Source organism: Melanotaenia boesemani, chromosome 12 (genome assembly GCF_017639745.1).
Source record: "Melanotaenia boesemani isolate fMelBoe1 chromosome 12, fMelBoe1.pri, whole genome shotgun sequence".
Taxonomy (NCBI): Eukaryota; Metazoa; Chordata; class Actinopteri; order Atheriniformes; family Melanotaeniidae; genus Melanotaenia; species Melanotaenia boesemani.
Genome location: NC_055693.1, coordinates 11,527,896 through 11,542,475, shown reverse-complemented (window position 1 = coordinate 11,542,475; position 14,580 = coordinate 11,527,896). Strand labels below are relative to the sequence as shown.

At 37.8% G+C, this 14,580-nt stretch overlaps 1 protein-coding gene across 1 annotated transcript in view; it reads left to right on the top strand.

The window, feature by feature from the left end:
- The first annotated feature begins 245 nt into the window (after positions 1-245).
- Positions 246-14,580, top strand: part of clybl (citrate lyase beta like) — a 69,742-nt gene continuing 55,407 nt past the window's right edge. The window contains exon 1 of the mRNA XM_042002481.1: positions 246-771. Within this exon, the coding sequence (XP_041858415.1) occupies positions 665-771 (107 nt within the window). The 5' untranslated portion in view covers positions 246-664. The remainder of the gene's footprint in view (positions 772-14,580) is intronic.

Here is a 14,580-nt window from a genome sequence, read left to right as displayed (position 1 = left end):
TATATTCATAAAGTTTTCTTAACTTGATTTTTTCCAGATTCACTGTAATTACATATATATATGTATAATTTAATTAATAATTTTATTCAGCTTGACTCCATGTGTTAAAAACAAATGCTCATAATAGTAATAAATAAATAAGTTATAATATGAGACTAGACATTAGTCTACAAACAATTTTAGGCAGCACATTTAAATACAAAAAACACACCCCCAGTGGCTGTCCTTGAATGCTGACATTTGGAGCAAATCCCCTGCAGACTTAATCATGGCAAATACTGCGTGTCATTTGTGCACCACACTTGGACCTGGCTGATGGTAGTGGTAGTAATTCACCACTGCTGTGAGAGACAACTCCTGGGGTGACGTGCCTTGTACACAAATCTCTTTCCTCTTATTTCTCCAGTTAGACCTCGCTGCCTGGCGTACTGTCTCGTCGACAATGAGCAGAAATACACCAAGGATAAACACAAGGAGAAACTAAACTTTTCTTTTTCTGGTATAAAGTTTTTCTCATTCTTTTAATTTTTATCGCAAGCGTCTTTCGCCTCGTTAAAACAGCACCAGCTACCAGCTCACTTCGACTTTGCTGTTTACCTTCCCATGTGAAAGCAAGGTCAATAACCCCGCCCTCTCCTTGCTGAAGCCAATCAGATGGCCCAAAATGCACGTGGGAACCGGTAATGAAACCAATCGCAGCTTGGTGTTTTCCTCATCACCGGAAAACATGGCGGCGCACATTACCAGAGCTGTGAGAGGACTTGCTCCACAGTAAGTCAGTTTACGTATTTTTACACCTTTCCTGGGGTATTTTTTCCTTTCACTCGCAGGAAAACTCGCTAAGTTAAATGAAAGGTCGCTAATACTAATCGCACAGCTTTCTTTCATTTTACGGTAGCAGCAGTCGGTCAAATGTCACTTGTGTTGGTTGAGAAGTAGGTTACAACTCTTACCCGAACTCTGCAGCAGTATATTTGTGTGCAATATTGTATATTTGCAGAAATTCATAATTTCACACCCTTTTGTAGCCTGAGATGTGATGAATAAGGTCAGGAACACTGGGAATGTGCATTTAACTTTTAAGAACCTGTAACAACATGAACATCTGAGGTTAAAAATCTGTGTGGTTCTATTCAATGTGCTTCTTTGAGTCTGAATGAAGAGAAGAAACCCAAACAAGCTGGAGGGAGGCAATCATAAGAGAAATGTACAAACCTGAAATTATAATGTTCGTCTCCAGCCATGCTCATATTAAATGTGGTTAAAGGTTAATCTTGCCTGGGTACACAGGTGCATTAAATGCTACCAAAGTATATTTACCAAACTATCAACTGATTCAACTCTCATGTCACACACTTGCACTCGCACAGTTCAATCTCGTTTTTGACATTGCTTACTTTTTCCTTAGCAGAAATACATGTTTACCATCCATTACTTTACCTGGAAGCTTTGAAACTAACAGAAGCATTTTGTGGATATAATAAGATGAGGTTGTTTGATTTCACCTGTCTACAAGACAGCTAACAGCTCACTCGGTCCTGCTGTGTGGGCCTACTGTCTGAAGTCTGCGATCCAATTAGAAATGATAAGCTACTAGCCTAATCATTTCAGAAAGTAGTTCTTATGCAGAAAACATGCAGGATACACTCTTAACACCATATATTTATTTTATTCTGCTTATTTGTCCCCTGGGAAGTTGTAGTAGCCACTGGACTGGCTCTGAATACTGTATCCCCCAGATAACCTATTACTGACATTCATGAAAGACTAAATTAATTTATTTTAGCTGGGCAAAGTTTCAAAATACTTTAATCTGACTACTTAATCTAACCCTTCATTTAACCCCGTTAATGCACAAGTGTACCATTTCAATACAAGAAGGCTAGCTGGGTTATACTGTTGTCAACTTGGTATTTTTTATTGCTTGCAGAGATAACACATTAGTAGGCACAGAAAGGGAAGACCTTGAACTGATGCAGCACCATAGTGATCATAATGCTGTTGCACTTAGAAGCACCTGTTTTTACCATGTAATCATGGTAATTGCGATGTGTTTAGCTAATTGCAAATAGAACTAGGAGTACATGAGAGCTGTCAATAATGTTAATGTGAGAAAGAGTAAGAGTTAAGCTTTCTGTAGCAAACTTACGTGATTATGTGTAATGTAAATAAAACTACAGCTAGTTATATACGAGAAGTATGAAAAGGAAAGTGCTATGGACTAGAGCACATTAACAGCTCTAACTGTAACACTGCATTATTGACAGGCCTATCAGAAGTGCTGTTGAGCCACACAGCTCACGTTTTTCTTTATTCATTTACATGCACTGATTGCTCAATGAATAAAACAGTACTATTCAGATTTGACAGTAGACATCAAGCAGCAGAGCTTGCTGGAAACTGGATATGTCACGCCAAAAATCTTCCAGCCTGGTCTGTCACTAATAGCATGTAGCTTTGTTGCAGGGTATCCAGAGGTGTGGGCCTCCCAGTAGTTTGAGAGTTCTTACTGTCTATTGTTGGTGTTTCCTCTGTTTTTCTTGGTTGTCCTTTTTGCCTCCTTGGATAATCCAGCTCTTTCAACCTTTTCCTTCCTCATCTTGTGGAAGCAAGGTTCAGAGTGGTAGACCCTTAATTTTCCATTAAAAAAAATCATTAAAAACTCATTAGGGACTCTTTACAATCACAAATCTCATGCAGGAGCCTCCACAATTCTCCACCCCTCCTCTGATAATAATGCCTACTGTGCTGTTAAACCACCTAAAGTCACAGCTGGGTAAATTTCCTCACCATGACAGCCCTGGTTACACTGTCCCCTTCCTTAAATGTGTTTTGATTTATTTAGTTATAAATTACATTGTTCCTTCACACAAGTTTTACAAGCCAATTAAGAAAAGTGATAACACTTTGATTTAGCCTTTTTCTGTTTTGCCTGCCTAATTTGAAAATGTCTGCACATGCATATTTACACTAGCAATGCTAATGCATGATAACTTCCAAGCGGTTATAAATGATGGGTGTATAATTATAAAAACATCTAATTAGCTTTAATAAAACACAAGTAAAGGGATATTCAAGTGGTGTTTCTGTCTCAGGTTTAACGTGTATTTTGCTGAGGTCGTATAACTTTTGGTTCTGTCCATCATTATCTTAAGACTGGTCTTGGTGCTTTATTGATCAGAAAGCTGACCTACTGTGTCATATGTAATAATAAAACTTTGCCATTTATATATACAACTTTGAATTAATATTAGGATAACAGCAGTGTCCTCATGATTTTTGGGTTCAAAATGTAAATGGTTTGATATCCAAAGTTGACATGTTTGTGATTCCACATCTGCTACTAAACAGAACAGTTAAACTAGTTGTCTTTGTTCCAGTGACTATAAAGATGCAAAAAATATGATTTGAACTTTTGATAGATGTTCTTTTAGCATGTTCAAGGTTATTCACCATCTTTATCTATGCTAATGTTACTATCACCTAAAAGAGTCCAGCTTTTGCTGATGAGAATCTTTTTAGGTTCGTATTAATTGCATTTAGAGCACAACATTCCCATCCCATATTAACTCTTCATCCAGTACAGGTGCATCAGGTCAACTCCGTTTTGTGTCATTGAATAAATTGTGGAGTCCCTCCTATGGGTTTGACATTTCCCTGAAAAGCAAAAATGCCAACCTTGTAGATGTTTGACTTTAGAGGAAAGGTCAGATGATCACCCAAGTCATCCGCCGGGGACCATGATTGTCTGAGCAAACTTTCATGGCAATCAACTCAACAGTTAGGATTTTGGTTTGTTGTTTAGCTCGAGTGCTTACCTGGCTTAACATTTTACATATTCCAATGACAGGCAGGCTTAAAAGCTGTGTTATCTTAAATATTATGAAAGACCAATCAATTTACATAGTCTTGCAATTTGCATTTCTGATCCTGACACGTCCTGTAACCTTAATGAACTGCAGTACTAAATAAGTGGAATATTACACACGTGTGCATGTGCATTCCTTTGGGGTTAGGTCATGAATCTTAGTGACAGATTGTTATTAGTTTAAGAAGTGTAGTACCCCTGTCTTTCTCATGTCATATTGGAGGAATAATGTGAAACTTCAAAGGGTTTGATTGTTGGTTACAAAGAAGTTAAGTGTGTTTAATATTCCAGTAATGTGTCTGTTCTGGTCAACAACATTGTGACATGTGGGTCTAATTCAAGGCGCATGAATTTCCAGAGGCACAAAGCTGATGATCCTGCCAAATTAGAGTGTGAAGGAACTGTCACGCCAGTCTGGTGTGTATCTTTGTGCATGTGTGTGTGTTGCTTTTTGCTTGTGGGGATAACCCAAACAGATTAGAAATTAGGAACTATTGTTTCCATTCTCAATCATTTGTCTTTGAACCTTGCAGCTCAGTTCCTTGTTTTATATGGTAATAATCTAAAGTAAAAAAAATCTTCTAACATGTACATTGACATGTCTATTTTATGCTTATAAAAGGAATACATTTCCAAATGGGAGTAATATTTAATTTTAACTGGTGCTTCAAGAGAGTCAGTACTTTAATGGTTAAATGCAGCCCTCTCAGATGGCTGGAACTAAGAGAGGAATGCATGTGCTTGTTTTATGGACAGCCTAGAGCTTTCACCCTAGCATTGGCGGCAGACTGCTCTTTGTCACAAACACCCTCATGTCAAAGATGCAACAGCATCCTGGAGGAAGCATTGACTGCTGCTATGAAGTCGACAAGTGATGAAAGTAGCCTAGAGGTTGTCAATTAAGAGAGCCAAGGCCTGGACCTTATAAGTTAATGGCCAGTTTCCCCTCTCAGGGCCTGCTAGTGCTTTATAGCACAGCTTATAAAAACCCTAAGTGTAATGCACCCCTATAACGTTTTCAATTAAGAGAAGGGGCATAAAGCAGTGCAGACACTTGGCAGTCATGCTAGAATGTTTATATAGTGGCATTTGGTATAAATTGGAAGGGGAATTTTCAATTGCCCCAGTTGTTTAAAGCAGCGGCTACTGTGCAGATTTTTATTTTGATGGCACTTCATGCTGACTGGAAACATTACAGACTTCCTGGTGTCTTCCCATTACCCGTTCTTTTACCTTGGTCATATGGATGCACAGCCAGATCTTTCAGAGCCCTCACATCTCAGTTGTAAAATAGATTAGAAACCGAGAACATGTTTAATATGCACGTTTAATATTATACGCTGTTAATATAATGTCATTATAAATGCATCAGTAATTTTACAGTTAATTTGCTAGTTTCAGCTCAAAACTTTATAGACAAGAGGGAATTTCTTATGACATTAACAAAAACAATTGAACTTATTTGTAAATGTTATTAGCAGTCACACACATTGTCGGTAACATTCTGAAAGGCTTAACGAAAATCCCTCAACTCATCTGGTGTCCTCTGTGGCTGCGCTTTCTTTGGCTTCCGGTAGAAAAATAAATGAGTGTTGAATAAACACCAGAGTGTTGACACCTCATTTCCTCATTGATTGGTGGTGGAAGCTGAGCTTAAGGTGTGTGGCCATAATCCAATCAAGCAAGAAAACAACCATTAGAACTGTGTAACCAAATTCTGCAGCCATGGGAAGGCGAGCAGGTTGGACAAGTAATCTGAAACTCTATTCCTTCTTGAGTTGTGTAAAATCTTTGATTAGACAGATTCTTGATTGTTGTTTTGGAGGATTTAGGAAGATTTGTAACCATGCTTTGTTTATCAGGTTGAATTAAACAAGCTAAAATAAATCCACTCATATCTGTATTCATCATTGCCTACAAAGGTAGCCTTTTTTTTAATGCTTACATTTTTTTTTTAAGCCAAGGAATCAATAAATCGCTCTATTACCTGCTGTTGACCCAGCTAAGCTTGCCTTTGAAATCTGTTACAGAGCATTAAGTTAACACATGTTGCTGTGTGAAAACAAAGCTCGGATTGGTGTGGGGACCAGCTGAGTAAACAGGGTTGAGGGAGCAGTTTGAGATGACAGGGAAAAGAGGCCTACACTTGTCCCAGCCCCGACTAAGGTAGATCCATAAGGCCAACAGATGGATATGTTAACCTGTATCCCCACAGAAGAAGGTGGGGGGACACCTCAAGTAAAACAAGTGGCTCTGCTTTAGCTGCGATGCCTTTGATCAACAGCACATTGTCAGTATCGGTGCAGGACTTCTTACGACCCCAGAGAGCACATGGAACTGCATCTGTATAAACACGGCCAGGGAGGAATGTGTGAACAATGCAACAGAGGAATTTTGTTCTAGAAACATGGGGTGGACTTGGCTAACGGGTGGTTTATGTGGTTAAGGATTCGAGTGTGGTGGTCAGATTAAATGACAAGCTGGGGAAATATGCTCTGTTTTTAATGACAACACAAGTGGGAAACTTATATTTCTGCTTACAGATGTGGGCCAGCACAGGTGCTGTGATAAAGTTAGCAGTTTTAAGACCAGTATAATGTTTGTTAACTAAAGCGAAAACTATTGTCCTTTTTTTTTATTTATTTATTGTTAGTTAGTTTATTAAGGTTGCTAATCCTTTTTTTTAGATTTATCACAGTCATTGTCTATTTGGTCATTTAAGAATCAAAATCACCATCAGTTTTCAAAAATGATCTTAACAGGTTCTAGGTAGGCTACAACTTAAAGAACAGTAATAAAACATTTTGTCTAGACATGACAAATAAATTGATGAAGCATCTGTTTGCATGATGTAGTTAAGCTGTTTGGGTTACAGTTGATGTTTTATGTGTGAGAGGGATATTTCTTCCAGGTTTACAGTGTGGACCCAACTCCTCTGTCAAAAAGTCAGCTTTTGCCATTAAAAAGACAGAAACTGGATTTAGCACACAACTCAGAAATCTCTGAGTACACGTGTTTGGCTGGTACTGGGTAATTTCAGTGGAAGATTTTTCTTATCCTCTCCTGTCCTCTTTTTCTCTGCCACATTGGTATCTTGGCCTTCTTACAGCACCAAGCTTGGCTCATTGCCATGGTGATGGTCGGCTAGTTCCAGGGCAATGAGGTGTAATTTGCCCAGCATTTCCTGTCTGATATACAGCACCTTAATGAGTAGGAGGCCTGCTTTTATAGCAGTGTTTGTTAACCAAGCCCAGCAGGGGAATTTTGTGTGCATGCGTTGTTTGTATGTATGTGTGTGTTACTTTTGTTCCATGTGCCATTCTGCTCTGAGTATGTTAAATGTGTGTGAAGCTATAGGTGAGGTTATCTTAATGGTTTATGGGGCAAGTCTGTGGCAGCAGGACTGCAGTTCTTGGTTGAACCTCTCGGGGTCAGTGTTGACAGTGTGCCTTCAGATGAGCTCTGAGAGGACAGCTAGTGATTTTTCTAGAAAGTGTATCATGTCAGTTTCTTGCATTAAATACATTTGGGAATTTTGTTTGAAACAACATTACCAATACTAGAACCTGAGCTAATAGTCATGATGAAACAATTAAACTAAAAGTAATTGAACAAAAATAGACAAAAAACAAACGTTAAACAATTCAGATACATATAAATTAAAAAATACCTTATTGATGGGTTTAATATAGTCATTGACTGACATTTTTAAATCTAAACCACTCAGTCATTCAGATCATTTATTAACTATACGACCAAATATTTTCTGTCATTAACCACTTTGGGTGAGTGTGTGTTTATTTTTCTCTATTTCATACTTTAATTTGGATTTCTAAGTGTTTTTATTCTGACTGGAGATTGATATGCATATGAATGTAGCAAACATCTGTTAATTCTTAAGTTCACACTTGATGATCAGTGGGTAAATTTCAGCTGCAGTCCTTGAGATAAGAATTTGGCTAAGAAGTAAGTAGCTGCATCACAAGCTGTTCTCTTAATTACAAATGTCACAAAAGGGTTTGTGATTTGATGCTCACTAAATTTTTCTAATTCAAAGAGTTAATTTCATGACCTCTTTGTACATTTAATAAACTTGGCTACAACTAAATTAATATAAAACAAGTATGTCTTGATTCCCCATGATGAGACTTGTAGAAAGTAGATTTATGTGTTTGAGTGTGTCAAAATTTATTAGATTTTTTTCCCTCTAGAATTTATAGGTTAGAATAGGCTAAAATGAGGCTGCTTCCACTGCTGTTAAGTGATTAATAATGAGGATTTAAATGGATAGCAGGCTGTATTACAGCTCCAGCCTGAACTCCAGCCCTGTCAGGATGAGTCAAGGGAATTTGACTCATTTATTTGTGCATGTGTTTTCATTGCACTTGGTTTCATATAACTCACTGATGTCCTGTGTTGTCAAACACTCATAAGCATAAAGAATATTGAATGCAGCATTTGATTGTATCAAGCAGCAACATTATAGTCACACAGAAACTGAGACATAAAGTCAAAATGAAAAGTAATTTTTTCTCTTTTATCTGGCCAGGCAGGAAAATAGTTGGCTAATTTCTTTTGGTATTTTGCTTCATTTGGAACTTCTTATCACATCACTGGCACCAGCACTAGTTGCAGACAAGCAGCCTCCTGTTAGCGCTACACTTCATTAGAACCAGGTTTCAGTGGTACCACACACATTCAAACAGCAGGGCCATCTCCCCAGCATCAAAGGATGTTTTATACTGAGGGTTGTCTCTGTGTCTGTCTTCCCATCGGTGTCTGCTAATGATGCATGCAGCACACTTTTTTCTTTTTATGTTGACACTCCTTTCCTTGTCATTCATTCACAGTCTCAAACTCTTCAATATTTGATTCCATTTTTCTGTCTCTTGCTTTCCATTTCTTTGTCTCTTCTTGTCCTTCTCCCCCTCTGCTATTTGCGGTGTTTGTTTGGCTGCTGGGTTTTGTTTGTTTATTGTTTCCAGATGGCAGACACAGACTTCATTTGTGTGGCTTTCAAGTTCCCAGAGAGCTTTTTACTGCTTGGCTCAAGCGCTTATCCTGTTTCCTCTAGCCAGGCTTTATGATGGGCCCTTTTATATGTAGCAACTGGAAACAACTGTCACCACCAGTCTGCATCGAGGGAAAACAGGAGAAAGCCAGGAGAAAGTTTCCCCTTTTTCGCTGAGCCTTCCACCTGAACGTCTTCATTACCAACAGAACAGTTGATCTACAGATAAGGAGGATGTCTCTTATCTCACTGAATGAACTTCACTGGCTTCAGAAAAATTAGATCTGGAGCAAATGACTTTTATTATTATTATTATTATTTTATTTTTAATATTTTTGGAGGAGGAGGGGTTCTCAGGTCTTGCTGAGTTTAGTCTAGGCATCATTAAGTACTGTGACATCACTTATTCACAGGATCCTGTGAAAGCAGCTTGCCCAGTAAATGTGGGGGAGGACCAGTGTATGTCTTTACTCATCGGATGCGGTTTTAAGACAGGGCAGTAATCAAAGCTCTAGGCTATATAAAAACCTACCCCTTCTCCTTGAGGAGGCCTTTTTCTCCTGGCTGCTGCTGAATGAGTGATTATCCTGGCATTCCAACCTGACTAATCTCATTTCTAACGGTGACTTTTAACATAGATTAGCAGATCACCAAGATGCTGAATGCATTGAACTAACGCAGCAAAACTATTCCTCAAAAAGAAATGTTGACTTTTTTTTTTTTTCTGTGTGATATCAAAACACATTTTATTAAATGTGGTTTAAAAAGGATAACATGGAGAAGGTTGTGTAGCTTGTTGTATCACGGTTGTGCTCCAAAAATCATGGCTTGTGTCACTGACATCACAGGATAATTGTGTGTTTTATTATCTCTGACATCCATTAGGTGTGTAAAGATGGAGGTAGACCTGCCATATCTGTTGCAAATGGTGACCAGTTATTACGGTAACCTGCTTGTGACCCCGCACAAGGGGATCGGAGCTGAAGTGTGAGGGGATTGGACTTTAATGTTCACTTAATCACTGATGTTTGTGTTTTACTACCGAGCGACTGGCTGGTCAGCTAATCTCATCAGGGTCTGGGCTGTGGTGCTGGGGTGATGAAGAGGACATCCTAGCATGACCCATATCTCTGTGCCAGGATGGTTACAACCCATGAGCTCTACTGTGCAGTTCTGTCAGAGTTTACTACGAGGCCCACTGCCAGGGTGTTTACTACTGAACTGTCTGGCACAACAAGATAATGCCTGTACTAATGCCCTCTGAGGACACAGCCACTCTCACATAGAAGGCTCTGCTCATTTCATCCATGCCAGACTATTCCAAATGAATACACATTTATACTTTGGACCAACACTAAGGGTGTAGAATTGTTTATGTGGGTGGTTAATTGACACTCAGTGTAAATGGGCGTTTACAGAAAATGTTTACATGGAGCATTTTTAATCTGATCAAACGTCCAGTCAGAATACAAATGAGTCATGTAAACATTTCAGCTGATTCGATGAAAAAGAATTTTCAGTCCAAACAAGAGGGGTAATTTAAACCTTTTCACGACCGGATAAACAGAAAAAAATAACCATATGTACACTCATTCTGATTGTTTTGTGGTGTATGTTCTTTGTGCGCATGCTTGAACCATGTGGGGGTTACATGATGTAAAGAGTTTCAGGAACGAAAATAGTGGCAGCAAAACAGAGCTGGACTGTAACGGATGTGTTTTTGTTAGAAACTGAAAGAGTGAAGGATTATTGAACATTTTGACAGTCAAAAGGTTAAAATGAACAAAAAATAAAAAAGACAGCACTTATTACAAACTAGTAGGCACTGTATGTGCATGTTAAAAGTGTTAGGATCATATTAAATCTGGCCATCATTTAAATAGGACGTATTAGATCACTTTATTCAGCGTCCATGTAAACATGTCAGCTGAAATCCCTGATCAGATTGGTTTTAATTGGAAAGATGAAATATTTGTCCATGTAAGTGTAACTACTTTCACGTTTTCACAGTAACACTTATGTTATAACCTGATCCTTTTTTTTTGTTTTATTGGAGTGATAGCTCTATGTTTACGTGAAAAGACGTAAAAAATGTAAAGGTTTTTTGCACTCTGTTGTATCCTGGAATGGAAGTGCCATCCTGTAAATATTACTCTCCTGTCGACTGCATACTACAACGTTGTTGACTAGTTAGTTTGTGTCTTGAGTGGCTAAATCCAGTTCAAGACAGCCTATGGAAAACAAAAGAGAGAGAAGATGATTTTAATTCCATTCTTCAATGTTTTTTTTTTTATGATTTCATATGCATTGAGTAGTAATTTATTGATATAAAAAAGTGGGGTTTTTTTGTTATAAGGACTAGAAATGGATAGGATATGATATGAAAGGCTGACTCAGCAGAATCTTTACGTGTCAATATATAATTTAAAGCTGATATGTGACATCACCTTCACATTGTTTGTTAGAAAGCCTTGCGTTATCAGTACAGCAATGGTAAATATTTCTGAAATAATACAAAGATATAAAGCATGTATCTATCTGAAATTTTTAATTTTTGGCAAAATTCTCATTTTTGTTAGGTGTTTTAGGAGCTAAGTCGTTGTCATGCAATAGCTCATGATTACAAGAATGTGTGTTGGTAGTTATTTCTTTCACATTGGCTTTTTACCAAAATGTGCTTAAAGCCAGCTCAAGCCTGACTCTATGCACTAACTGTGGATAACAAGTTGACACAAACATAAACATCCAGGCTCTATAAAGAGGAAGTAATTTCTAGATGTCTGTTAACAGAGATCATATGTCCAGTTTAACACCATTGCTGGCTAAGTCTTTAAAAATGATCGTAGTTGAATAAATTCTGAAAATTAAATTAATTTGTGAGGTTTACAAATACTTTTCTAGTGAGAGACTAGGAAAGTAAGTGATCACAATGTAATCTGTGCCATTAATCCCCATCAACAATTAGACAGGTGGTATATTTCAGGTTGTGTTTAGGCTAACTTGCATGCTTAGAGAAATAGCTGTCTAAGCGCTCATTAATGTTCCCTTTACGTATGTAAATAGGTACGTCTGCATCAAACCTCACTGGCCACATATTCCACATGCGTAATTTGCATGATAGTTTGGCAATACATCCACTAAAGAGCAGTACAAAGTTCAGAGTACACATCCGAGTTCAGTTTTATTAGCAATATACAACAGCACACATGATCATGATAATGCACATATTCAAAAAGAGACATAAAAAGCAGGACAGTAGTCAATGGCAATGGTCTGTACAGATTTTAGATACGTTGCAACAACTTCTTCTTTGTTACATTTGCTGGTTGGACATGAGCAATAAACACTGACCCCACGATTTCTGGTGGTACTGCTCTGTTTACTGCATTTGTGTACTCTTTCACAAGCTCCCTGAAAATGTACTGAAATACGCATAAAATGAATGCATAGAATGGACATAAGACTCCACTTGTATGTATATGCATATGCTTAAATAAGCCTGAACGTGCTTTCATACTTTCTGCATCCTGCACAACACAGTATGTGTTTCTATCCATGAGTCTGGTACTCAGAATAGATGACCTGGATGTTTTTTTTAATGTCTTTTTGGACCCTGCATTGTCCTGATAAGTATGAAAAAAACCTGACTAATGGTAAACCAGTGGGTAAAATTGTTTGTAAAGTCATTCCTGCTTGTTTAATTTGGTATTACGGTAATCATACTATGAAGTTTTGTCAGACAAACTTTGTCATCCATGTGAAGAAACAGAGGCTCCATGGGTGAACAAAATCACACAAAATATGTTTATTTTTTTGTGAGTATTGGTAAAAATGATTCAAATTTATTTAAGTAGTTTTAGCACATTTCTTTTGTTTTACATTTTAATTTTATTTTATATCCTTGTATTCAGTGGCATACTGTAAGTATATGGTTGATTAAAATGCTTCTTTGTGGTACTCCATCATGAAATCCCCTCTGATTTTACACATTGTTGTCTTAGTAAACCAACACCCCTCTGCATTCACAAGAGTTTTGAAGCCGGCTCAGCCCTTTCTCTCAACTCACCATCCAACCACAACACAGACATACCCTGATGCACGCATACACAGGAAACAAATCAACAGCTGGCCGTTTGATGGCCTAATTTAAACCAATGGATATTTTTGAACTATTTCAATCCCCTTACATCTGTGCATTTGTATGCGTCTGGACACAGGGGTATAATAAAGAGAGTTCCTTTTATGTGAGGGATGGTTAGTTTTCCAGTTTTGATTTTGAGATATGACTTTAAATATTTAGTTTTCCATTTTATAACCAGCAGAATTAATGATGTTGCAGTACTCTTTTACCTTTCCCTCCCCAGTTTACATTTACTTATGCATCATGTGCCATGCTGAGCTCCAAGTACAGCACACAGTCAGTTTCCATTCACACCAAGCCCAACTCTGCTACAGCTAAAAAAGAAGAGATAATTTATTTAGCACACTTCGCCTTGTTACAAATTACCTCCTAGGAAGACATATATTCCAACTGCAATTAATGAAGTTTTTTGTTTATTGTGAGGAAAACTGTATATCAAATTAAACGCAGCCACAGCTTTCATGCAGGCTTAATGTGATTTAATCTGCAATAATAATTAAAGCACAGTTTTTAGATATCCATCTGAGAACACCTACTTAAATCAAATAAACCATTTCGGATATAAAAATCTCATCCAGGCTTAATTATCACCTAATAGCTGATGTGAACAATGAATCCCCTTTTATCTCTTGTTCTTTTTCGCACAACCTGCAAATTAATGTACTTCTTCAAATGCAATATAGGGTTTATGTTTAAAAATAAGAAGAGAAAAAAGATCACGAGTAGTAAACTCCTCAAAGATTTTAACTCTTTTCAAACACTGAATTTTGGTCTCTGTGTGGATGCGGTGTGTTTGTGCCAAGCAGTTTCTTCAAACAAAAAGACATTGCTTGCAAGAAATTTGGTTTTCATGAGCAGCCAGCAAATGTAGTCTTTGTTCTTGACAGAAATCTAAGTTACACACTTCTCTGATCCACTGGGTATTCATCAAACACAAACCAGATTTTGTCCACAAGACATTTTCCCTAAATGCTTACAACCTGCTCATTTGTTTAGCTGCTGTGTAGCTACCTGCTAACTTAATAAATCAGTAGATTAAAAACAGGCCTTGTTCTGTGATGTTATAGACTTGGATACACACATGGACACAGAAACATACAAACACAAGCAGCATGGTAAGTTACTTTACCTTTGATGTACACCGATTGACAAAGCGACTCCCTATCAAAGGATTACAAAAAAACCCTACGATAAAAAGACTGATTCACAAAACGTGGCCTATGTTCTCTTTGTTTCTTTGCTTAAAATAAAGGTTGTTGTAAAATAATAATTTTGTGTTTCTGCTTTTGATCTTAATGTACCACACTCTGCCTGCTACTTTTTGACTAAATGTGTTTTAAACATGCCTTACCAGTAAATGGTTGCCATTGGAACATGTTTAGCATGAACGGTGTGGACGATGCACTGAATCAGATGGCCGTATAGGCCAGACCGCAAGCAAATTGCCATGCCTTTCAGCCCCATCTTCGCTGATGCGGTACTTCCTCAGGCTTTTGTCTTCAGTTTGGGGCACAGCTGTCAGGCAAGGTGCTATCCACGCTCCCCTCCCAAAAACCTCAG